Raw genomic sequence first — 24,061 nt, forward strand, 5'->3', positions numbered from 1 at the left:
TGTGTAAAACTGATCTTGTATTGTAGATCTGGCACAGAACTTTTTGAGACATACAATATGAAAGGAATGACTTTTAATCCTCCTGTAGCATCAGTTATACCCAGAAAAAAGGTACTGTCTCTTTCAACATCCTTTCTTAAACACTCAGATAGATACTAGAACTCCTACTGATAATCTACTAATGTCAGCAGCCTTTTGACAGCACAGAATAAATAAATAACTGGCTTGTATGAAAACTTGTATGGCTTGTAAACTTGCCTGTTCCCCTGGGTTATCACATTACCTGCAAGTCTGGCAGAGCAGCACTGGGACTGGCAGATGGAAGTAGAACTGTCTAGTACTTGAGTGAGAATACCTAGCATGTAATACCTCTGAATATAGTTAACAAAAAAAAATCAGTAACTCTACATAGTTTTTATGTTAAAGATACTTAGGTCTCTTAAATTTGAGTCTTCTTTATTGCTTAAGAATCTTATTGCTTCTCTAACAAACTCTGACAGTATCTCAGTTTTGCCATACCCTGGCCCACTTGCTTCTCCTCTGGAGTCTGCCTGCCACAGGCCTTTGCAATATACCTCAGTGGGACAGAGCACTTCTGTCCGGGCCCTTTGACAGAAACCATGAGTAGAAATTTAGGCTCCTTTTGCCTTCTGTGCCTCTCCTTAGAGGCTAGAGGACAGTTTTTTGAGAGGTGTGTGGGTGTTTCATACTGTAATATTCTTAAAAGTAAGAGTTATTAAAAATGGAGAGGAAAATAGTTTGACGTGGCAAGCTCCCCTTAGCTTAGTTACAAAGAAGAAAGCATGTCTAGAAAGCAAGTGCTTTCTCTGATCTCCCCTGCTCAGACTGACAATCTCTCCCTGCTACGTGAATAGGGATCAGTGAACATTTGCTGTCCTCACCTTCAGAAAGTGATCTAGGGAAGGAAAAATAAAGTAGTAAAATTATCACTACTGCTTTGAGACAGTAATGGAAACCCTTATGTTGACCTTATTTAGATAGTTGTATAAATGATGTACAATATCTAACATTTTGATTCTTTCCAGGATAAATTTTTACAAGGGGATTCATTTCTAAATGAAGATTTAAAGGAATTGATTCAGACACATCTCAATGAGGCTGCTGTTCACAGACCCTTGGATTTTGCTGAACACTTAAAGGAATCATCCCTATCATAAGTATTACAACCCAGTATAATTGACTTCTTAATTGGAGGAGGGAAGGGGGAATAGCAGAAAGAAATTGTTGCCCATCATCTTTACAGGAATTTAGATAAAGTCCTGCTATGGAAAGATAAAAGTGTGTGATCCATCACCAATGCACACAAAGTAACAGCAGTGTTTTGCGGTTAACCAGAACCTATTGGTTAACTAAGTAGACTCCATTCTCACAGGAACCATACTGAACTGTAACAAAAGCAACTTCTGGAAGTATAAAAGTCTGAAGGCAGGTGACTTCAATATTGCTTGAGATGTAGATTATTGCAATATTTTTTGTTTACATAAATATATATTTTGCAAGAGATTCTTTGGGTTTATGTTAGTTTATAACTAACTGGATGCATATTTTAGGAAGTATTCACATAGGGTTGCTATCTCTGATGCTTATTTTAAGACATCTAGGGACTCTGCATCCCAAGAGCAATAACTTGAATTGTTTCTCTTGTCTAACTTGCCCTATCTATTCATCTCTCTCATTTAAATGACTTTCAGTGAAATCCTCTTGGTGCTTACTGGTCCATTGAAGGTATTTCAGAATTGGACATCATAATATGCTGAATTCCAGTGCTACTCATGATATTTTGGATGTCACAGAATCAGACATTCTGCAATATCTTTAGTGAACCAGCACTGTTAAGAGATTAAGGGTAAAGATATAAACTTTTTTTTGTGTGTGTCTTACGAGTACTTGTCCCTGGCCTTTTGGTTGGTTAGCTTAGCATAAGTTGTGTTTTTAATGCCATTTTCATGTCAGCTTTGCAGATAAATTGCATGAAATTATTTGAAAGTGAGAGTTCTAACATTCACTTTAGATATGACTTTGTGTAGAACTGATTTGGTGTGTGGTATGCTATGCAACAGAGGCTTCAGTTGTGCAAGATGGTGGTTGTTTGTATTATCGTAGCACCCGGGAGTCCTAGGAATGGACCAGGACCCCGTTGTGCTAGGCACTGCACACACAGAGAACAAAAAGATGGTCCCTGCCCTCAGGGGCTTTTTTCACTTGGCTGGTAACCCTCAACACTTAGTAAATGTTTCCTTTATTGTAGAACAGATCAGATCTTTAGGTGCTACCATAATTACTGTGAAATCTGTTTTAAATATCTAATTTAATACCACTATGCTATCAATTTTCAATCAAAATAGGTTAAATAGTCCTAAGAAGTAAGAATAAATGCACAAAAATCTCACTTTTGAAGTAGGTACTGGTGAGTCCCTATAAATTAGTATATTTAAAAACCAAGTTTTTACTACCTGAACTGTAAAAAGGACCTATAGAATGCTTGTGGCTTTGTACAGATAGTATTCCACATAGTCTTCTGAATTTGAATACTTCTGTTCTTAAATGACTCGGGTCTGGGGGAAAGAGATGTGATTTAAGTTTTGAAAACTTTAGAAAGTGTCCCCATTGCCAAGAATTTTGGCAGTTCAGGAAAGAAGAACTAAAGGTCCACTTCGCAAAACATTTATTTTTCCAACATATACAAATATAAGTTTACTTTTCAAGTCAGAGAAAAAGTAGTCCAGGTGGAAAGTCAGTTTTAAAATACATAGTTTTTAAATTATGTAAAATTTATAAAAACTGGCATGTACTGATAGAACATTGACAAAACATTTTGACACACTTTAAAGCAGCAGAATAAAGACAATCGCACAACTAATACATCAGTTTGAAATAGCCAATATATGTGTGAGAAATATTTACTATTGTTTTTTGTTTTGTGTTTGTTACTTCTGTCAACTATGTAGCACTGCAGCAGTTATGAAAAGTTTATCACAAATAGAAAACACTCCACCATCCTTAAATCTAATGGGCTAGGAACAACAAAGTGATTAATAATCATCTGCTGAAGCTAAATTGCATTCTGAGAGCTAGAGCAAAATCACTAGCATTCAGAAGCTGAAGACTCAATTTTGAAGTAAAAAGCCACTGACAGGTTCTCTTTTATAAAGTCAAACTGAGTTTAAAGAGAATGTGATCTTAATGTTGAGATACTTCTCCATTAAAATCTTGTTCTCGATAACTTGATAGTGGTCTCTAGAGGCTAAATGTTATTTTCAGGAGATGGTTATTGAGACATTCCACCAAGTAATATTAGTAATAATAAAACTAAAAACAAATGTGATGTATGTTTTTAAAATGTGACATAGTACTTTTAGGGTGTTTTTTTCTTAATCTTCTTAAAACTTGACAGAACACCAGCCAATACAACAGTCCAGTTCCTGAAAACTGAGTAGTATGCAACACAGCCGAGACCTATGGCTTCCAATGTCAATCCCATGCAAGCGCTGATACCAGCATTTACTTTACATAGAAACAAATACAGACATAGGTAGGAAGGGTTAAAAAAAATGCTTAAGTGTAGAATAAAATGTTTTCTTTACAAAATAGGTAACAGGAAGTGGACTGCCCATGTTGAGTCCTGCTATCATTTGTAGGTTTTGGGAAGATTTATATTATATACTGTGCTGTGGTAAATTATTTCCTATGAATAGTTTGTAATAAAAATGTTTCCTTATCAAATCCAGGTCCACAGATCCATATGATGGCATTCAGCGTGAACTGCCAAGGAGGCAGAACCACAGCTGTCCATCCATCAAACCTATTAATATATATCTATGGACTTGTATTCTTGAAGAAAGGAAACCTATGGGTAAACAGGACAAATTTTCCTATTAACCAAACAGCTTGATGTTAAATCTGTTTATAGTGTTTTAAATAAGTTAAAGCAGTTTAACACGAGTAATAGCTCTATATAATTTCATTTTGGGGGATTTGTAGGCTTATAAAAATGGAAAGCTTATGTGCTTCCTCTACTTTTATCTGTGACCAAAACAACGTGAATGCAATTAACTAATGCAGAATGTAATGTGTTGTTGATTAACCTTCCCTGTTTTTTGAAACTTAAGTAAATCGATGTACATTAATAAAAAAAACGCCCTAATTCAATATAATTAGTTTTGGAAAATTCTACCATGCCTACCTCTGTAAAATGATTTTTTTTTTTAAACTGAACATGCAAAATGCTAGGTTTTCTCATTACCACTATGCTTTTAAGTAGGTGTTGTCCTGTGGCTGGCAAGTATTCATGACAATTGGGCAAGGCTAAAATAAAGAGAAAATGTCCCTATGGATAAACTACATCCTGCAGTTACACAGTGAGTGTATGTTAGTCACAAATAGCACAAATCTGCTTTTTAAATGGCTGCCAGATTTTACCTGCTTTGCATGTTATAATCGAGGATGCCCTTATCTAAATTTTCTTTCAAGTCTAGTAGCAATCAGAAATTACAATGTTTGTGGCATTCCTACACAAGAGTTCTCCTGCTGCTAGATCTGTAGTAGATTTACAAAAGCTTTCCCACACCTGTGCTGATACTGGTGTCCAAATTTGGCAGGAACCAACCATCTTCCTTTCAGTGCTAATGGAAATAGGTGGAGAATCCATTTATCAAATGAAGGGTAAATATTTTCATGCATCTAACTGGATTTAACCACCAATGCAGGGGATATATATATACACACACACACACACACACAAAAACATTTAAAAAAAAAAAAAAAGGGATCAGACCTTCATCTAAGCTCTAGCCAAAGGACACATGAAAGATATACATACAGTAGTTATACACTATCAATGCAGCTATTGCTTGAAGGGGTAATAAAACACCATGTAATTTCACTTAATAACAGTTCTTCATTATGTGCCATGGAGACTGAATTTCCTGTATCTCTCACAGTGGGACTGGTTACTTTGTTCCTTAGTCCTTCCATGTCTAATTCTAAAGAACAGCATAGGGACTTTCGAGCAGCTATTTTTGTTCACCATAACCAGTTCTGAAATCTGAAGTAATTGAGAGGCTTAAGGCCCATTTTCAAAAAAGATGCAGATAGGTGACTAGTAGGATTTTCATAAGAGCCTAAGCAGCTTAGGGTCCTGTAAAGTCAGTGGCTGCTACATGCCTACTCACTTTTCAAAATATCTGTGTAATCTTCTCCAGTGTAACTCTAAAAACCACGTTTAGACAAGTGACACGGCGCTGCTTGACAATATTGCTAATTTCTCAGACTCCAGAATAGATAGCTGGTATGGTTACTATTTTTAAAATGGGATAAAGACAGATGAATTTCAATATAAGTAGGTGGGTTCAGTGAATGACTGCTGGGTATGCCTCAGTAAGGGAGTTTTGAATGTGTAGTTTGTTTGTTTTTTTCTAATGTTGAATCAGCCTGAAGAGGGCACTTCCTGCAAGGTGATAGTTGCTTTCTAACTTCTTTCTGTATTCTCTTTAGAAACAGCAGCTTTTTGTGCTAGAGGCCATTCCAGGGATGTAGAGCTTCCAGCACAGAGAATTAATACCCTTTATATTAGCCAATCAGACTGCTTGAATCATCTCCCTACATTTCATTCCACTTCAGATTGCTTCTCTTTCTGTCCTATCAACTTAGTTAACTGATTTGCCATTTCTTGATTTATTCATCTACAGCAAGCCCTGCGTCAGTCATATGGTCTGAACTGTAGCCAAAGCTTGTGCTGAATAGTTTAGTTACTAGACAAAGTTCTTGTGTATGGCCATCAGAAGGATGGCAGTTTCAGTTGTGCCCTTACTTTGTATAAGTCAGTATGAACTGCTTTTTACTAACACTGAAGAAAATGATACAGCTATAACTAACTTCTTTAAAAAAATCATGATTTCAGACATATACACAACTTTACAGCAGTGCTTCTACATAAACATGTCACGTTTATATTGGAAAATAAATGGAGTAGCCTGGGTTCTTTACACACGCTGGATATAAGCAGAAGTTATTTTCTCATTTATAAAAAATATTTAGATGCCTATAATATTTTCCATTCTCTAACACACACTAATGTTGAGATTTCTTTTACTATGATTTCACAACTGAAATGTTAAGCAATTGCATGCTTCCAATAGTTATTTTCTGAATGTTTCTTTTCAACAGAAAATTACTATTTTCCCCTAAACCAAAATAGATGAAGCTGCAGTTTTTAAAAAGTACAGTATAATATATTACAGTGACACATACCTTGAAACATGAAAATAAATAATCATTCTTACTTGAAACAGAAGCCTTGAAAACTAGAATTTGAATGAAGAAAATGTTGTTCCTTGTCAAAATATCACTATCAATTAGGTGTAGTTAGCTGTTTGTACATGATTATTTTGTGAATGTAGATATACTCAGAACGCTTACCATAGTTATTTATGGTTTTATCACCAAAATTAAATCTGTGATGCCAAGAAAGTTACAGTCTATGTAAATCTTTCTACAATCACCTAACAGTGTTGAACAGGAACCTTTAAAGGTGCATTATTTTCACACAATACACAGAACAGTTTAGTTCTAGTTCTCTTCCCTTAAAGCAATTAGTTAATCTTTTGTTTAATAAAAAAGACATGTTTCTGTTTACAAAGTACAATTTAAGAAATCTGCTTAATCTTCCTCTCCAGATTTTGCAGATGTGAAGAAAGGAATTGCTCTTTCAAATGCTGGCAAGCGTCTTTCCAAACATTAGAAACTGTAACATCCCACTCAGCATTACTAGATCTGTATCTGTCACCAAGAAAGTCAGTCTGGAATAGGCCAAGTTAGCGCTGAATAGTTTAGGCCTCCGCAGTTTCCTTCGTGGAGAATGCAAAAAGGAATCTGTGATGTTGGTTCCAGTTGTCAAGTAAATGTAAGGCTATGTGGAGAAAGACTGTCATATTTCCTCTATCTCACTCTGGTTTTGTCAGCCTCAGAGTGGCTTTTTGTCTTGGGCATTTTGGGGCCTTTAAAGTCACCTGGAAAAAGGAAGAGATGATGATAGCATTTAAATTCAAATACAAGAGTATAAATAGGTGCCTCCATACCATAAAATAAATTTTAAAGGAATTTTGTAACAAAGTATTATTGGAAGCCTTATTACTTGAATTCTGATGAAGTGACAGTAGATATAAATAGTATCTTGATCATTGAGAGTGAGTGGAAAGGATTCACGTGATAAGGGATTATTAAAGATTTTTTGGGCAAGATTTTCTTCCATCTTAACTAGCTGGTATCTCTCAGAAAAAATCTTTTGGAGTTAGAGTAGGCCCAGTGCTAATAGTAATGTGTCTGGAACTATCATCTGTCATATACATAAATGGTACACTGTCGCCCTTAATTCCGCACTGGGGTTTGTCACTTTCGCTCAAGCAACCTGGAAGAAATTTTTAAAAGATTCAGAAAGGGACAATAAAATTCTTAGACACTCTGCCACAAGTATTTGTATATAGAGATTTAAAAACAGTTTATGTATGGAGAGAGGAGTAAGAGATCATATTTTTTAAATTGAATAATATTAAATGCATATAAATTAATGTTTAGTAAAGTTCAGTTGTCCCATAACACAAAATGATGGCATATCTTAATTAAGAGCCTGTGTGGAAATACCAGTTAGCACACTGCATTACCTGTGGAACTCACTGTCACAGTGTGTGTCGAAGCCAAGTTACATTCTAAGAGTCTCTTAAAAGGACTGGCCATTGTCAGGTTACCTGCTGTGATGGACCCTAGGACGATGCAGGCACAGTAGGCGAAGTAAAACTCCTATGTTCCTAGCAATTTTCACGGCATTTAGATCTGCATTTATCTTTAGGACTGCCTGTGTATGGGTTTGTACCAGTACAGAGTTATAACCTAAAAGCATAGAGAGTTTTCATGAACTTCTGGCTGCTTGTTGTACTTCACTAGGGTTTACCAAGCACACTTTTGAAAAAAAAATTATAAATTGTACCTTGAAAAATCAACAGAGAGTATGCCTGATTTAGAAACAAGGAGCACACATGTCATACCTGCATAGAACATACTGCTGGCATTTATGGATGTTATTCCATATTGTCACTAAATGTCAAACTGCCTGCAGATTTTTCATCTTTAGCCTGGGTATTGTCTGGTGAGCTCTGCAAAGGTGAGGATGTGAAACCACGATACTGTTTACTTGACTTGGTTAATTTCTTAAGTTCACTAGCAAATGAAATGCCTTTTCTTTTATCATCTCGTGCTGCCTGTAAAAAAAAAAAAAAAAAAAAAAAAATCCCACAGACATCAGAAACAGTTAAATTACAAGATTGTCAGCTCACTGATACTTTGAGGTTTGAAATATGGTTTGGATTTCACGTGAGAGCAAATAGCAGCATTTTTCAAATCTTCCCTATCAGGTTCACAAAAGCAGTGTCCTGAGTGTCTCCTATCAAAAATTATTTTAAAACTGCAGAATTAGAATGCTGCTGAACATGCCATTAAGCCTTAGCAAGTCTGCTGCCTAGATAGTCATGACTGATACAGTATAGATAAATAGATAAACTGTATTCACAATGTACTTCCTATAAATGCAATGCTATGCTAAAGAAGCAACATCTCTTTTTGGGAAAAGGAACCATATTCTCCCGTGCCATAGCTATAACGCCCGGGGTAGAAGTACTAAGTGGTTCAATTCTGTATTTAATATGCAGTTTCTCCCTGCTACTTCACAAGTGTCAAGAGCTCCATCCACAGCAGCAAGCTGCTTTTCCGCTGGCTGGGAATAAAGGCAACAAAATGACAGCAGTTCACAGGGTTCTGTACACCTATTATTTGAAATTGTATTTAGCCTATGGTAATACAGCAGGGAGATGGGGATGCAGAGTTACAGGAATTGGAATCGGAGAGCTAAGACAGATGGTCCGGAAAGGTTAAGATTTCTAGGTATTGTAGCAGGAGCTGGATGGTGTGAAGCAGGGCCAAGGCTGCTGGCCAAAAGGTTTTTCTTAATGTAACTGATGAGTTGTAACAAGACCCTTTATTTTTGGTTTTAATTTTGTTTAAATTTTTCTGAGTGTTTATTGCAAAAATGTAAAAATTGGTGCAAAAAATTAACTTCAAAGTTTTCTGGGTAATACAGGGGGTAGGACAGGAGGGAAAAAGGCAGTGCAGAAAGAAAAGTCAGATTACTTCTGACTCAGCTTCCCACTCTGGAAGGAGAGAAATCAATTCAGTACCCTGACCCCCCACCCTCTAGGGGAGTGGTCAGCACTAACCTGGGTTACCAAGCCACCATCACCTCTGCGTCAGGGCCTGCAGAGTTCCAGTTTTAGGAGCTGAGCACCAAGGTATGTGTGTGTAACTTCCACTATGTTGCATTACTTAGACTAATTTATTATTAACAAACACATTTACCTGATGTAATGTGGATTTTCTTCAGAAAATCAGTATTTTCATGTACTTGAACAGTCCAAACTTTGGGTGAAAATAGCTTAAAAACTGATTAACAGCTTTTGTAAAACCTGAGAATTTTTCAGTTAAAAAAAAAAAATGAACGGTTAGGTGGCAGGTGTTGAGATACTAAGCATGTACTGTAATAATCGTTGCACAAAATATGCCTTTGAGGTATCATTTGAAAACTAATAACTCATCATTAATATTCTTGTATGTACATGGTGGGTATTAAGAGTTATGAATATATTTGAATTACGACTAAAATGTGCTTAAACCCAGCATGTCGGGTGGAGTTGGTTAAATAGCTCTGCCTTAGGTGTATTTGATTTTCTGTCCTGCCCAATCTTCAGATGAAGACAATGAAGGTCCATTTTTACATATTAGGTAAACAAAGCTATTAAACTAACAAATGAGGGGAGAAACAGAATGTAGTGTCCTGCACCACTAGAATAAACTACTTTGTGGGGAACCTTCGGAAGAATACATTGCAATGGTTTACTGGTCTATAAAGATGGGGGGGGGGAGGAGGAGGAGGAAGGGCAGGGACTAAACCTCAAGTGATAAGCAAATGAATCAACTGATTGTATACAATATTAGTGTATTCTAAAAGTGTGCAGAAAACTAATGTGACACAATATTATTGTGAAATGTATGTATTAACACTATCTGAGGAAATACGGATACTTAATATTATTACTTTTTAAAGTCTGTGGCCAAACGGGGAGAAACAGATTCCCTCCCAAACAGGAGAAAAGGCAGTTACTTAAACCTGTCTTCTGTGTGGAATCAAAAGAATGAAAGGTTCATTTACATGCAGCAGGATGGGAAGCCCATGAGAAGGGAAGGGAAGACTAGCAAGAGGTCAGCCTGCCTCTTGAAACTAAGTTACTGAGCTTTGGAAGATATAAGCAAAGAAAGAAGCCATTTTTGGCATCCTCCACTAGACAGACACAAGGAAACAGAATATAGGTAAGAAACCTGCTTAGGCAAAGATCTTTCAATCCAGGAAGATAAGGAAATCCAACCCCCTTGTGCTTCTCTAGAAGGTCCCGATTGAGGAAAAGTCAGTCATGGGTGAACAAAGCCTGTACCTTGCTAGATTAAGTTTTAGATGGGTGTTTTCACTTTTATTTGCTTGCAACTCTTAACTTTATTCGTTTTACTTGGCATCACTTAAATTTATTAACAGAACAGAGGTGGCTTTATTTTTTACTGTAAACCAACTTAGTGCGGTGTTTAGAGGGGTGTATTTACGCAAGTTAATAATGTGGTATGCTTGTGTGCCTTGAACAAAGGAACCATATTCCTTCCCTGAACAGTCCAGGAACATTGCAGAGCACATGGTTTTGGAGAAATTCAGGCGTCACCTTGCTGGCTGTAACCGAGGCAGGTGGAAACCTGCATCGGGCTGTAGACAGACTCGTGGGATCAGAGCTGCTGTACCAGGGCTGTCTAGCACACACAAACTTCAGGGTGTGACCTGCATGCTTGTAGGCTGGTGTCCCAGGCTGGGAGCTACAGTAGCAAGGTATTGTAAGGCACCCAGAGTTGCAGGACAAATAGTGGCAACCCTCACTACTGTGGATTGCACAACACGTGTCCATTTGATGAAGTAAATTAGTGGGAAAATAACATTTTGCTCTCTGGTGCTGTCTTTTAGTGACTGACCTTGTGTCAACTCCTGTAAATTTTATGCATTTTCACTTCCCAGCATGGTCAATAAAACAATGATATGAATGGTGGGAGCACTCGGGGGTATCTCAACAATTTAGATCCTCAAAACCCCAGCTCAGCTGCCACCTCATCCATGGACATGTGCATAGCCACCACAGCCTGGCAGGATTCTAACAGTAACCATCCCTCTCCCTCAATCAATCTCACCCATTACAGCAGGTGTGCTCCAAGGCCACCAGAGAGCATGCCTACCAGATCAGGGCACTTCCTTCTCCCTTAGTAGCCAATAGTCCAGTGGTTAGAGCACTCACCAGGATGTGGAATAGGCAGTTGAACCAAGGTCTACCTCCAAGATGAGTGCCCTAACCTCTGGGGTATTCTGGGGTTGGTCTCTTGATGAACCTGTTCTGCTTTGTATAAAATATTCATTGGGCCTGAGAGAGTGAAATTTGACTCACTAGCCCAGTCATTTGGGCTGTCTCCTAGGAGACCCAGGTTCCAGTCCATATATAAAATATTCACTGGAGCAAAGTGGAACAGGTTAAACTCTCATCCAAAATACCCTACAGCCCAGTAGTTAGGGCACTCACCTCAGAGGGGGAGACCTGGGTTCATAGGCAGAGTTGGAATTTGAACTGGTTCTAACTGCTGGGCTGTAGGCTATAGGGGTGTGGTCTCCAACTTGTGAGAGAAAGGGTTGACCTGGTTTAGGTATCTCACTCCAGGACAAGGTTCATGGCCTGTGCATTGAGAATTCGAGGCCACCTCCAGCCCAGAGTTAGGTACCTAAGTCTCTTTGAGGGGCAGGGATTAGGCCATGACCCTCTTGCCATTTCCTACTGGCTAGTTTGTCGGCTTCCTGCTCTGTTTTCTGGCTTTCTGAATTCCATCCTTTTGGTGCATATCTCTCTTCCTGTGCATTGTATAGGGAGTCAGGACATCCTAACTCTGGGCTGAGGATTCCACTGGACAGCAGGGCACCTAAAGACAAGACACTTCATCGCTGAGCCTAAGCCTTTGTGGCTATAGCCCTGAGCCTCTAGCGGGATCAGATCTGAGGTTAGCTCACCAGCAGTAGTATTTGCACAAAAGAGTGTAGTTTCACTTGGCTATGAAATCATGGCACAGAAGGAATTTACTGTTGTGTTGCAAGAAAGCTTTATGCTAAAAAGTTCCTCTGACTCTTGCAGTGCATCCATTCTCACTCACCTTGTCTCTACTTGTCAGAGATCTGGCATTTTGGAGTTTGTGGGTTTTTTTTTCTTTTTTGACCATACTTGGTACAAAAATGAAGTGAAATCAACTTAGCACTTTCATTTTAAAAATGCCTCTCTGACAAGGGGCCAGAGAGTGTTATTCTTGATTTAGTCCTAAGTGGAGCACAGGATCAGGTCAAAGAGGTGAATATAGCTGGACCACTTGATAATAGTGACCATAATATAATTAAATTTAACATCCCTGTGGTGGGGAAAACACCACAGAAGCCCAATACTGTAGCATTTAATTTCAGAAAGGGGAGCTACACAAAAAAGGAGGTTAGTTAAATTAAAAGATACTGCACTAAAAGTAAAATCTTTACAAGCTGCATGGAAACGTTAAAGATGCATAACAGAGGCTCGATTTAAATGTATACCCCAAATTAAAAAACAGAGAGAATCAAAAAAAAAAAGAGCCACGATGGCTAAAAAACAAAGTAAAAGAAGCAGTGAGAGGCAAAAAGGCATCCTTTAAAAAGTAGAAGTTAAATCCTAATGAAGAAAATAGAAAGGAGCATAAACTCTTGCAAATGAAGTGTAAAAATATAATTAGGAAGGCCAAAAGAGAATTTGAAGAACAGCTAGCTAAAGACTCAAAAAGTACTAATTTTTTTTTAAAGTACATTAGAAGCTGGAAGCCTGCTAAACAACCATTGGGGCCAGTGTATGATCTAGATGCTAAAAGAGCAGTCAAGGAGGATAAGGGCATTGCGGACAATTGAAATGAATTCTTTGCATTGGTCTTCATGGTTGAGGATGTGAGGGAGATTCCCAAACCTGGCCATTCTTTCTAGGTGACAAATCTGACGAGTTGTCCCACCTTGAGGTGTCATTAGAGGAGGTTTTAGAACAAATTGATAAATAATAGTAAGTCACTGGGACCAGATGGCATTCTGAAGAAATTCAAATGTGAAATTGCAGGACTCCTAACTGTCATCTGTAACCTATTGTTTAAATCAGCTTCTGTACCAAATGACTGGAAGATAGCTAATGTGATGCCAATTTTTAAAAGGAGCTCCAGAGGTGACCCCCAGCAATTACAGGCCAGTAAGCCTGACCAGTACCAGGCAAACTGATTGAAACTATAGTAAAGAACAAAATTGTCAGACACAGAGATGAACATAATTTGTTGGGGAATAGTCAACATGATTTTTGTAAAGGGAAATCATGCCTCACCAATCTACTAGAATTCTTTGAGGGGGTCAACAAGCATGTGAACAAGGGGGATCCAGTGAATATAGTGTATTTAGATTTTCAGAAAGCCTTTGACAAGGTCTCTCACCAAAGGTTCTTAAGCAAAATAAGCAGTCATGGGATAAGACGGAAGGTGCTCTCATGGATTGGTACCTGATTAAAAGATAGATAGGAAACAAAGGATAGGAATAAATGGTTTTCAGAATAGAGAGAGATATAAATAGTTGTGTCCTCCAGGGGTCTGTACTGGGACCAGTCCTATTCAACATATTCATAAATGATCTGGAAAAGGGAGTAAAATTTGTAGATGATACAAAACTAAAGTCCCAGGCAGACTGCAAAGAGCTACAAAAAGTTCTCACAAAACTAGGCGACTTTGCAACAACTGGCAGATGAAATTCAAGGTTGATAAATGCAAAGAAATGCACATTGGAAAACATAATCCCAAGTATATATATAAAATGATGGGGTCTAAATTAGCTGTTACCACTCAAGAAAGTGATCTTGGAGTCAATGTGGACAGTTCTCTGTAAACATCCACTCAATGTGCAGTGGCAGTCAAAAAAGCAAACAGAATGTGGGGAATCATTAAGAAAGGGATCGGATAATAAACAAGAATATCATATTGCCCTCTGTTATATAAATCCATGGTATCCCAATTTTACTATTGTATGCAAGATGTGGCCACCCCATATCAAAAAGAGATACTGGACGTGAAAAGGTTCAGAAAAGGGCCAAAAAATGATTAGGGGATGGAACACCTGCTTATATGGAGACATTAAAGACCGGGACTTTCATTTTGGAAAGAGGACAACTAAGGAGGGGTATGATGATCTCTTAATCATGACTCGTGGGAGAAAGTAAATGAAGTTGTTATTTACTCCTTTATTACTACTCATAAAGAAGATAGAGGCCACAAATTGAATTAATAGAAGCAGGTTTTAAAAAACAAAAGGAAGTATTTTAACCACCACACAGTCAGAGGCTGGGAACTCACCTGCCAGAGCATGTTAGTGAAGCCCAAGACTTAACAGGGTTCAAAAAGAACTAGATAGTATCAGAGAATCCTGGGCATCTTAAGACTAACAGACGTTGGAGCATGAGCTTTCATGGGGTGAATACCCACTTCGTAGATCATGAGTGGAAATTTCCAGGGGCAGGTATATATATGCTAGCAAGGCAACTAGAGGTAACGAGGTTAGTCAATCAGGGAGGATGAGCCCTTTCTATGCAGTAGAGGTGTGGAAAACGAAGGAGAGAAACTGGTTCTGTAGTTTGGCTAAGCATTCACAGTCTTTCTTTTCAATTCTGAGCTGATGTGTTTCAAATTTGCGTGAAGAGCTGCAGCAAGTTTCTCTTTGAAGTCTAGTTCTGAGGGTTTTTTTGCTGCAGATGGCCACCTTAAGGTCTGCTATAGTGTGGCCAGGAGTTAAGTGCTTTTCCTACAGGTTTTTATATTGCATTCCAATATCTGTTTTGTCCATTTTCCTTTTCCGTAGAGACTGTCCAGTTGGCAATGTACAAGCAGAGGGCATTGCGGATATGATGGAATCTACATTGGTGGACGTCAGGTGAATGAACCGTCGATAGTGTGTGGCTGATTGTTAGGTCCTGGGTGGTGCTTGTCGTGGTATTAGATATGTGGCAGGTGAGGCATCGGCGAGGGTCTGTGCTGGATTGGTTCTGAGCTAGATTACATATGCCGCGGTACGTGCAGTTGCTGGGGGAGAATGTTTCAGGTTGGCTAGCGTTAGTGGAAGCGAGACTAGGCCTGCTACCACAAGGCCCTGTGAAAGTGGGATTCATTGTCCAGGAAATGGAGTAATGTAGAATCCTGATGATGCAGTGGAGGTATTATAGCTGGGGCGTTATGTGATGGCCTAGTAGAGTACCTGTTGTTTCTTTCTGGTTTGTCTTGCGTGGAGGCTTCTGCGGTACAGTCGGCTCTGTTGATCTTGTTCCTTATTTCCTTTGTGCGGGTTATTTGTAGTTTTGAGAATGCTCTGGTGGAGATTTTGTAGGTGTGTTCTTCATTGTCTGAGGGTAGAGAGATGCGCTGTACTCAGGCTTGGCTTGTAGCAATGGATCGTGGATGTGCCGGATGGAAAGCTGGAGGTGCCACAGATTCGCTGCTGCTTTACAGATCCAGATAACAACAAGCTACCCCTCTGATGCTAGATAAGTTCATGAAGGATAGGTCCATCGATGGCTATTAGCCAGGATGGGCGGGGATGGAGTCCCTAGCCTCTGTTTGCCAGAAGCTGGGAATGAGTGACAGATCACTTGATGATTACCTGTTCTGTTCATTCCCTCTGGGGCACCTGGCACTGGCCACTGTCAGAAGACAGGATACTGGGCTAGATGGACCTTTGGTCTCACCCTGTATGGCCAGTCTTATGTATGTTCTTGTCAAGGAATATGTTTTAATTTGCCATTCCAAATATTTGATCAAACCCCATTTTTAAAAACAACAAAAGGGTTTTCAATCACTTACGTGAACCTGTTCTTTAAGTTTAAGGATAAACTTCCCTGCTCCCTTCCACTTGCTCTGAGCCTGAAACACACACTCTTGATCAGAGAGAATTCTCTGTGATGGCTTAGATGTTGACTTTTTGTTCGCTAGCTCTTTCGTCACCTCTTCCAAGAGGACATAGTCATTGGGGTTGGGATTACTCAGAATGCTGTAGGAATACTTGGCTTTGCAAAGAGTCTGTTTAAAAAAAAAAAGACAAATTAAAGACATAATACCCCACTGTGTTTACTGAGTAGATGCTTAGTCCAAATTGGCAGAAGCGAAGAGCTTCTTTGCTCAGGATCTGTTCCATTAACTGAGAACAAAACTCAGTTAACATTTCTTGTATGAACCCACCTCTAGCAAATGAATAGGGAACTTACTGAGTGGAAACAGGAAAAAACTGAAAGAAAGGCTTTCTACCTGTTGTATGACATCCTGTGCTGTGCTAAAGCGGGGAGCTTTGATGACAGTGCGAGGCTGCTCTGGGGAAACATCATGCACTTGAACAAAGAAACTATCGTCTTCAGAACTAATGTTTGCATCTTCTTTCTCTTCTTGAAAAATGTTTCTCCCATTCAAATTCTGTAGAAAAATGTAAAGAGAAAGCAAAAAATGTATTTAGTTGAGAAAAGTGACCTAAAGGTTGGATTTTTAAAAGGGTCTTATGTCACTAATGGGAATGTTAATATACTTCCACTGTCTAGAACAGACTGCCACCTCTGGATTTGTGCCAAATTGTAAAGGTGTTTGGTGGTGACTAGTGTCCCACAGAGACTAAAACTAAACCTTCACACTAGTTTTCAGTTATAATTTAAGATGGATTTTGACCTATGTTTTCCAAAGTGAAGGGTTCATGCATTAATTCAGTGTACCTAGCTCCTCCCATAAAACTCAAAATAATACTTTCAACTGAGTAAGCATACACTTGTTTCCCCCAAGCAAATGCACACCTGATAACCTTTTGCTTTGTGGAGGATGAAGTAAATGTACCAAAATAAGACTGGATTGGAGGCTAGGAAAAAAGACGGGCACTAAAGATTTTATGAAAACAAGCTGCAACAGAAGAACTGTAGAAATAGTAAAAGGATAAAAAAATATTTCTCTGCAAATTTATCAGATAAAATTTGCACTGACAGAACTTTCATTCTCAAACGTCCCAAGAGTTAAATAAACTCTCATAAATTTTGTGTATGTGTGTGTTTATCTAAATACACAAATGGATATGTACACACACACACATACACTCACTCACTCTCTCACTCAAACTAAATAATTGCCACTGAGTGCTGAACAGAGTTTCAGGTCTCAGCACTCCTGAAAACCAGGTCATTTCATTAGGTGCCTTTCTACTTCTGACTCTTCTCCCTACACCTGAATCCCTGTATTTGAGGATATCTCATGGATGTCCTGACTGACAGCAGCTAAAACTGACTTCTCTTCCTTCTAGAACCCTGCCTCTTCCCCCATTTTGTTACTGACAACACCTTCCCCATCCTATCAGTTGCTGAGGTTCTTTATCCAAAGGTAGTTAAATAAGAAAAAGCCTTGCTGTCTCCATAGTATACTCTTGCTAATAATTACAATCTAGTGTTCCGACAGCTATGACCCTCATCTACCTTACTCCTTTCATTCCTTATATTTGACATCCTTTCATATCTAATCACTATTAAAAATCTAAACTGCTTGGGAACTGGGACTGTGTTTTTGTACAGTGCTCAGTACAATAATGGCCTGATTCTGATTTATACAAATACTAAATAATAACCATGATGCATTTCAGAGATCAACAGGGCTGTGTGAAAGTGTGTCTGTCTTTGCACAGGTATACTAAATGATAGGCGCATAAAATTTGACAATGCTCAGCGGTCTTCTATGTGTCAATAAGATTAATTTCCAGTTAGCAAACCAAATGTAATGCTCTTATTGTCCTTCTTGTGATCATTATTTTTAGCTATGTATGTAAATGACAGTTTTTCCAGAACAGACTTACTTCCTCTTGGGTTTTAAAGATAATCCTTCCAACATATCCTTCTTCTGGGAACCAGCTGTTCAAAAGCTGTACTAGCCCTTCCTCAGGGCCAATCACCCTCTGGAATGGTGGTTTCCTGCACTCAGATTTTTCTTTAGATATAAAACATTTTTCCTCCATCAGAAAATAATCTGGAGCATGTGATTCAGTGCTTTTTGTGGTAGCCAAAATCTGAGACAGAACCACAACACATAAACAACCATTAGAATGCTAGACAGAAATGGTGCGTGTTTAGTAGCTATGAATGAATGTGTTTACAAAAAGCTATGATCAATTATTTCATTCTGGTGGTGTAGACAAGTATTTCTGATCTGCTACTCCTAACTAATATACCGTTCTCTTCAGATTACCCAAACAGTTCAACAATTCCAGAAAAGGCAATACTATTTGAATTTGTCTGTCCAGTTTGGCTGATCAATTTATTCATAAACCCAGAACAGTACAGTATTTTCCCACTGCTGAAATAACAACCCCTGTTGAAAGAAGCACGGGAGTACTTGTGGCACCTTAGAGACTAACAAATTTATTTCCGCATAAGCTTTCTTCGGATACAACCTCTGTTGAGTTAATCAGTTTTAGGTTTTTCTACTCATGAACTAAGCCCTTTAACATTTACTCTGTATTTCTAGAATATTCAAAGAATTAAACAGAAAAGTGTACATGCAAGGGCAACTAGCCTAACTCACTGTTCAAAAGCTCTCCCATCTTTCTTTACACAGACGTTAAAATAGTGATAGGTAATATGGTGTCCAAACAGATCTTCAGCACCAGAGAAAAACTTTTGTCATTATCCAGCTTTAACTTCATGTTCAGCTGTTGCTCAGAAGTGATCCACAGTATACAGGATTATCTCAAACTGGCCCAATCACAGTTGTTAGCCTACAGTACCCCCTGACAGAAAATGCTGTGAGGAAGGGATGTGAAGGGTAGATTGGACATTCTCATTAAATCGTTTCTGGCTAGATCAGAAATACCTCAAGAACCATCTGTCTTGTGGTATTTGGCCTTTTTGCTCCTAGCTGGATCCTAGAAGTATGGTGGAAAAGTTTTACATGTAACCAAAACTTTTCAAACCATGACCATGGCTCAGTCTGAATTTTGCACAAAGCTTTGTATTATTCCTCATTTTAGCTGATTCCTAATTATCATCAGAGTTGCAGAAAAATTGGTCTTATGTTGACGACAGCATTCAGTTGGTACGTAATTGCACAGGTATTGTGGCAGTTTTAGGACACTGCACTTTCTTCCCTTAGACTGGGATTTGAGTCATTCTGCCATGTCCTAACACTGCAATGTCATCACCCTTGATGTGGGCTTTATTTTCATATTGTAAAATAAGATTCCGCTACAGTGACCAGCTTTAGGCAACTTTATGCAACAACAACCCAGAGTAACAAGGGCACTGGTCTTTTAAATAGTTCACAAACTGTATGCTAAGATCAGGTCAAGGTGATTTGAAAAAGCTTATATTAAACTCCTAAAATTCTGATTATTTTAAATGTTTTTATTAATAAAATATTAATTTTTAAAGACCCCAAATTACATATATGTCTTCTATAAAGCCAAATTAAACTGTAAATTTAAGTAAGTACCAAATAGTAAACTAGCAAGAACACCTCTAATAGTAGGTAAAGCATCATGTTATTTAATAACTACAGGTGATCCTGACCTGAGCATTGTGTTTCATCTGAAAGACAGCATCTCCAACAGCAAACTACACCCTACACCAGGCTGCAGGTTTGGTTCAGCACTGATTCAAGAAGAGCACCAACTACAGAATCACCAGTCACCAGAGAACCCTGTTTTCCTTCTAAGTACTGACCAAGTCCAGCTCTCCCTTTGTTTAACTCACAGCCCAAGGTAGTATGGCAATGAGGAATTCTTATAATGAACTTCGCAATGGTCATTAAAACCACTAGAGGAGCTGTGACACTGAATATACACAAACCCAAAAAGAAACGTAGGACATGATAAAATACTGAAGTAATGATTTGTTATGAGAACCTTATATCACGTGGACTTTGATTTATCATTAAATAATTAACCATATACAGCTCCTTCTTGTAATAAAATGTAGACACCTGTAATTTTAGCTAATTATTTTTTGTCATATTGATTAATTCAAACTGCAGGACTGCAAAAAGAAAACTAAATTTTATATATATTTTTGTTACTGAATTGCATTTCATATATTAAGAATAATTACCTAAAGATCAAGATTTGGAAAGCTTCACTAATATCAGCTGTTCAATTAATTCCTTAGCAAAAAGATTTACAAAATAATCTCTTACCCTTTAAAGTGGTAAAAAATATATTTGTTAATGCCTCCATTTTATTAAATGTAATGATTCCAAATAAAAGTAGGAAGGTCAGATATTGCCCAGCACATAGCTGATTACTATGGATTCTTGTGACCTTCTATATAGGGCAAGTGGACATACTTACTTGATGAAGAAGCTGTGCTGCTGTAGTCCTTTCACTTATAGTAAAAACAGTAAAGGGTTCAGGGCCTGGAATTCCATGTATTGTGACCTTGTACAACGTTGAAGTTCTCTTCTCTTCTGTGCTAAACAACTGTTCAAACGACAGTTAATATTTTTTTAGATATACAGGCATATTATTTATAGGTCTCACAGAAAATGCATAGACAATCTATAAATACCTACACGCTCTTCAATCTAGCAGACAGAGGCATAACAAGATCTGATGGCTGGAAGTTAGAAAAAGTCAAACTGGAAATCAGGCACAAATGTTTAACAGTCAGAGTAATTAACTATTGGAGCACCTTACCCAAGGATCTGCTAGATTCTCCATTACTGGATGTCTGTTAACCACAAGTTATTAGGCTCAATGCAGTAATTACTGGGAGAAGTTTTGTGGTTTATGAATAAGGTCAGACAAGTTGATTACAGTGGCCCCTTCTAGCCCTAAAATCCATGAGTATGTATATATAACATACTTCCTCTTGGGGGGTTATTAATTAGCCTTTATTCTGCCGGGGCCTGTGCACATGAGATAGCCAGAAGATATGTTTTGGTTGACATATTGTATACATTAGGCATCAGCAATGGGATTAATAATGCATTTTCAAATAAATAAAAAAATAAAAAGTCCAGCACACTGAGCTGCTTTATACAGATTATACCCCTGGTGAAGCCCCTTTTCCTATTAGAGTTCTATCACCTTCCCATTTTTTCATGCACCTTGTCTCGCTAATATTCCGGGACTAGTTCTGCAAAGAGCCATCTCATTGTGTCAGAGACAGAAGCAATTGTCTCTGACTTGCATCACTTTTGGTCTCAACTGAACTGCTAATGATACATATATAAGGAAACAGACACTGGACAGACAACTTTGCTCCCACCCCTGTGCCCAACACTGAGCATGACTCAACCAGACCCAGGGCTCTAGCTCAGTGATACTCAGACTGAGGCCCCTGAGCCACAAGTAAGTGGCTCTTTAATGTGTCTCCTGCAGCTCTTTTCAGCACATAATATTAAAACACCGTGTGATTTAATTATTAACCAATCTAAGTTAGTAACCAAGCAGGATGCTTTTACTATGTTATTAACCAATTAAATAAAGTTATTAACTTATTTTCTCTGAGCATTATATATATATATATATAATAAAACTAAATATTTCCCCTGTTTAACTAAACTATGAATACTACTACAGTAAATGAAACCATGAATTCACACTACTGTGGCTCTTTTGGGTAATGTTGCTCGCTAATTGGGCTCCTGAACCACTGAAGTCTGAGTATCACTGATACAGCTGATAAACTTTTTGGCATTTAACGGTATATAGCCTTAAAAATTATTGATATTTAAAGATATAACATAAGGAGAAATCTATAGCTCTGCCCGGAAGGCCAGATTTTCAAAGGTATTTAGGCACCTAAAGATGCAGATAGACACCTACTGTGTTTTTCAGGATCACCTTGGCACAGCTAACTGCCACTTTAGGTGGCAAAGTCCAATGTTTAGGCCAGGAGATCTCCAAACACCCTGTTTAGCTGCCACTTAACCCTGTAGGTGCCTGAGTTTCTGCTGGTGAAGTTTCCTAGAACAGGCACAAAACTGTCTAAATCCTGACTAGAGCTCAATGAGTTATTGATATTTAATTGTTTTGCTAATTATAGCTAGATTTCTATATAAAACAGTGTTTCAAAAGGATAAAACCAAATCATTTTGATTGGTTCAAAGACAATCAATTTTTGGACCAAAATTATTTGCTGAATTCTACCTGAATTTGTGAATAGTTTCAGTAGCCCAAAAATGCTTTTTTGCAAATTTACTATTTACTGTCTCCCCAGTGGGCTCTGATCCAGCAGGTTGTCTTGGAGTATGCCTACCAGATTGGGCTGCACACAAAGTTGGGGATAACCAGTTCAGGAGTTTTTGGGGCTGGCTGGCATGTGTGTCTCCTCCAGAATACCATGGCTGTGGAAGATGTGTTTTCAAATCCCCACGCTGTTTGATTTAGAGCAGGGAGCTGAGCCCAGGTCTCTGACATCCCAAGTGAGGGCCCAAACCACCGGGGAGAGGAGTGTCACTCTCCATCTCTCCTGTTGAAGCTACTCCATTTTGTATAAACAATTAAATATTCACTGGGATAGAGAATTAGAAATTGACTCCATAGCCTAGTAGTTACCTGGGATATGGGAGACAAGTTCAAGTCCCTGCTCCAAGTCAGACAGAGCAGGGTTTTGAAAAGAGGCCCCTCACGTCACAGGTGAGTGGCCTGACCACTCACCTATTACCTGTCGTGGGCTGGAAAGTCTCCCCTCTTTTGTTTTTTGTGAGAAAGGGCTGACCTGGCTGAAGCACCTAAGTCCAGGAGAGGGTTTGTGGCTGTGAATCCTGAGGGCAGACAGGCACCTCCCGCCAGCCTGGAGTTCAGCACCTAACTACTTATGAGGGGTCGGGCTCAAGCCACACCCTCTCCTCAGCATTTCCTGATGCCAGCTTCTGTGAATCCCATTGTAGGCAGCTAACTCTCCCTATGGATTATATATGGCACTTAACTTGGTTCTGAGGATTTCACTGGGTGGTGGGGTGACTAGAAGTTAAATATTGCAACACTCAAGGCTTGTCTACATGAACATTTAGTTCATGGCAGTCTGGAGTGTGACTCTACCCTGCTGGCACGCATGACCAGTTTATTAATATGATCTGGATCAAAGCTCATTAACTAACCGTTAAAGCATGTCCACAAGACCCACAGGGACAGTGAGTCCATGGCAGGCTAGTGCGGGGTAGATTCACACTCCAGCTTGCCGAGAACTAAATATCTGTGTAGACAAGCTCTGAGTGTTTTAAAAAAGTGGTCCTAAGTGTCTTATGTATTGTAATATGCAGTGTTGTAGCCAGCTCGTCCCAGGATCTGAGAAAAATAAGGTGGGTGAGATAATATCTTTTATTGGACCACCTTCCATTGATGGAGACAAGCTTTCGAGCTACACAACTTGTCTCTGTCTCTTCCATCAATGGAAGGTGGTCCAATAAAAGATATTATTTCACCCAGCTTGTCTCGCCGAAGTACTGTAACAGTTTATTAGTCATTTGGAACACATGGACAAATATATTTGATATTCACATAAAGCAAATTACCAAAGAAGTAGGCACAACATTCCCAGAGGGATTTTCTTCCATCCTCCGACTGTTTATGAATAAGCTTGAGATTTCTAAGGCTTCATTGTGTTGGTTTCGTAGCTGGAGATGTCTATACCCTAAAACAATATGTCATTGGGGCAGAGAAAAATTGTCAAGCATATTATGTTGAAGTGGAATACATGATTTATAAAGTTGAAAACTTGAGCATTTAAGATTTTGCTATGCCTAAACTATTAAAGCACTGTAATGATTTGAATTTAAATTCCTTTTTGCGCAACAGGAAGGGCATGATCCTATGAAGTGTTGAGTACCT

The 24,061-nt window shown here is 38.6% G+C and overlaps 2 protein-coding genes across 6 annotated transcripts in view; one reads left to right on the top strand and one right to left on the bottom strand.

Moving 5' to 3' along the window:
• NOC3L (NOC3 like DNA replication regulator) overlaps nt 1-20,513 on the top strand; it is a 51,992-nt gene extending 31,479 nt beyond the window's left edge. Inside the window, exons 20-22 of the mRNA XM_032793109.2 lie at nt 27-111; nt 1,047-1,178; nt 19,789-20,513. Coding sequence (XP_032649000.1) covers nt 27-111; nt 1,047-1,178 — 217 coding nt within the window. The 3' untranslated portion in view covers nt 19,789-20,513. The remainder of the gene's footprint in view (nt 1-26; nt 112-1,046; nt 1,179-19,788) is intronic.
• Nucleotides 6,687-24,061, bottom strand: part of PLCE1 (phospholipase C epsilon 1) — a 288,806-nt gene continuing 271,431 nt past the window's right edge. For 4 of the 5 annotated variants that reach the window (XM_075072693.1, XM_032793107.2, XM_032793106.2 and 1 more), the window contains 6 exons: nt 23,746-23,864; nt 20,576-20,704; nt 18,092-18,301; nt 16,522-16,683; nt 16,081-16,296; nt 6,687-8,273 (listed from right to left, as the gene is read on the bottom strand). In XM_075072693.1, the coding sequence (XP_074928794.1) occupies nt 8,094-8,273; nt 16,081-16,296; nt 16,522-16,683; nt 18,092-18,301; nt 20,576-20,704; nt 23,746-23,864 (1,016 nt within the window). In that variant the 3' untranslated portion in view covers nt 6,687-8,093. The remainder of the gene's footprint in view (nt 8,274-16,080; nt 16,297-16,521; nt 16,684-18,091; nt 18,302-20,575; nt 20,705-23,745; nt 23,865-24,061) is intronic. The other variant, XM_032793105.2, reaches the window with a different exon arrangement.

This window comes from Chelonoidis abingdonii, chromosome 15 (assembly GCF_003597395.2).
Source record: "Chelonoidis abingdonii isolate Lonesome George chromosome 15, CheloAbing_2.0, whole genome shotgun sequence".
NCBI lineage: Eukaryota > Metazoa > Chordata > Testudines > Testudinidae > Chelonoidis > Chelonoidis abingdonii.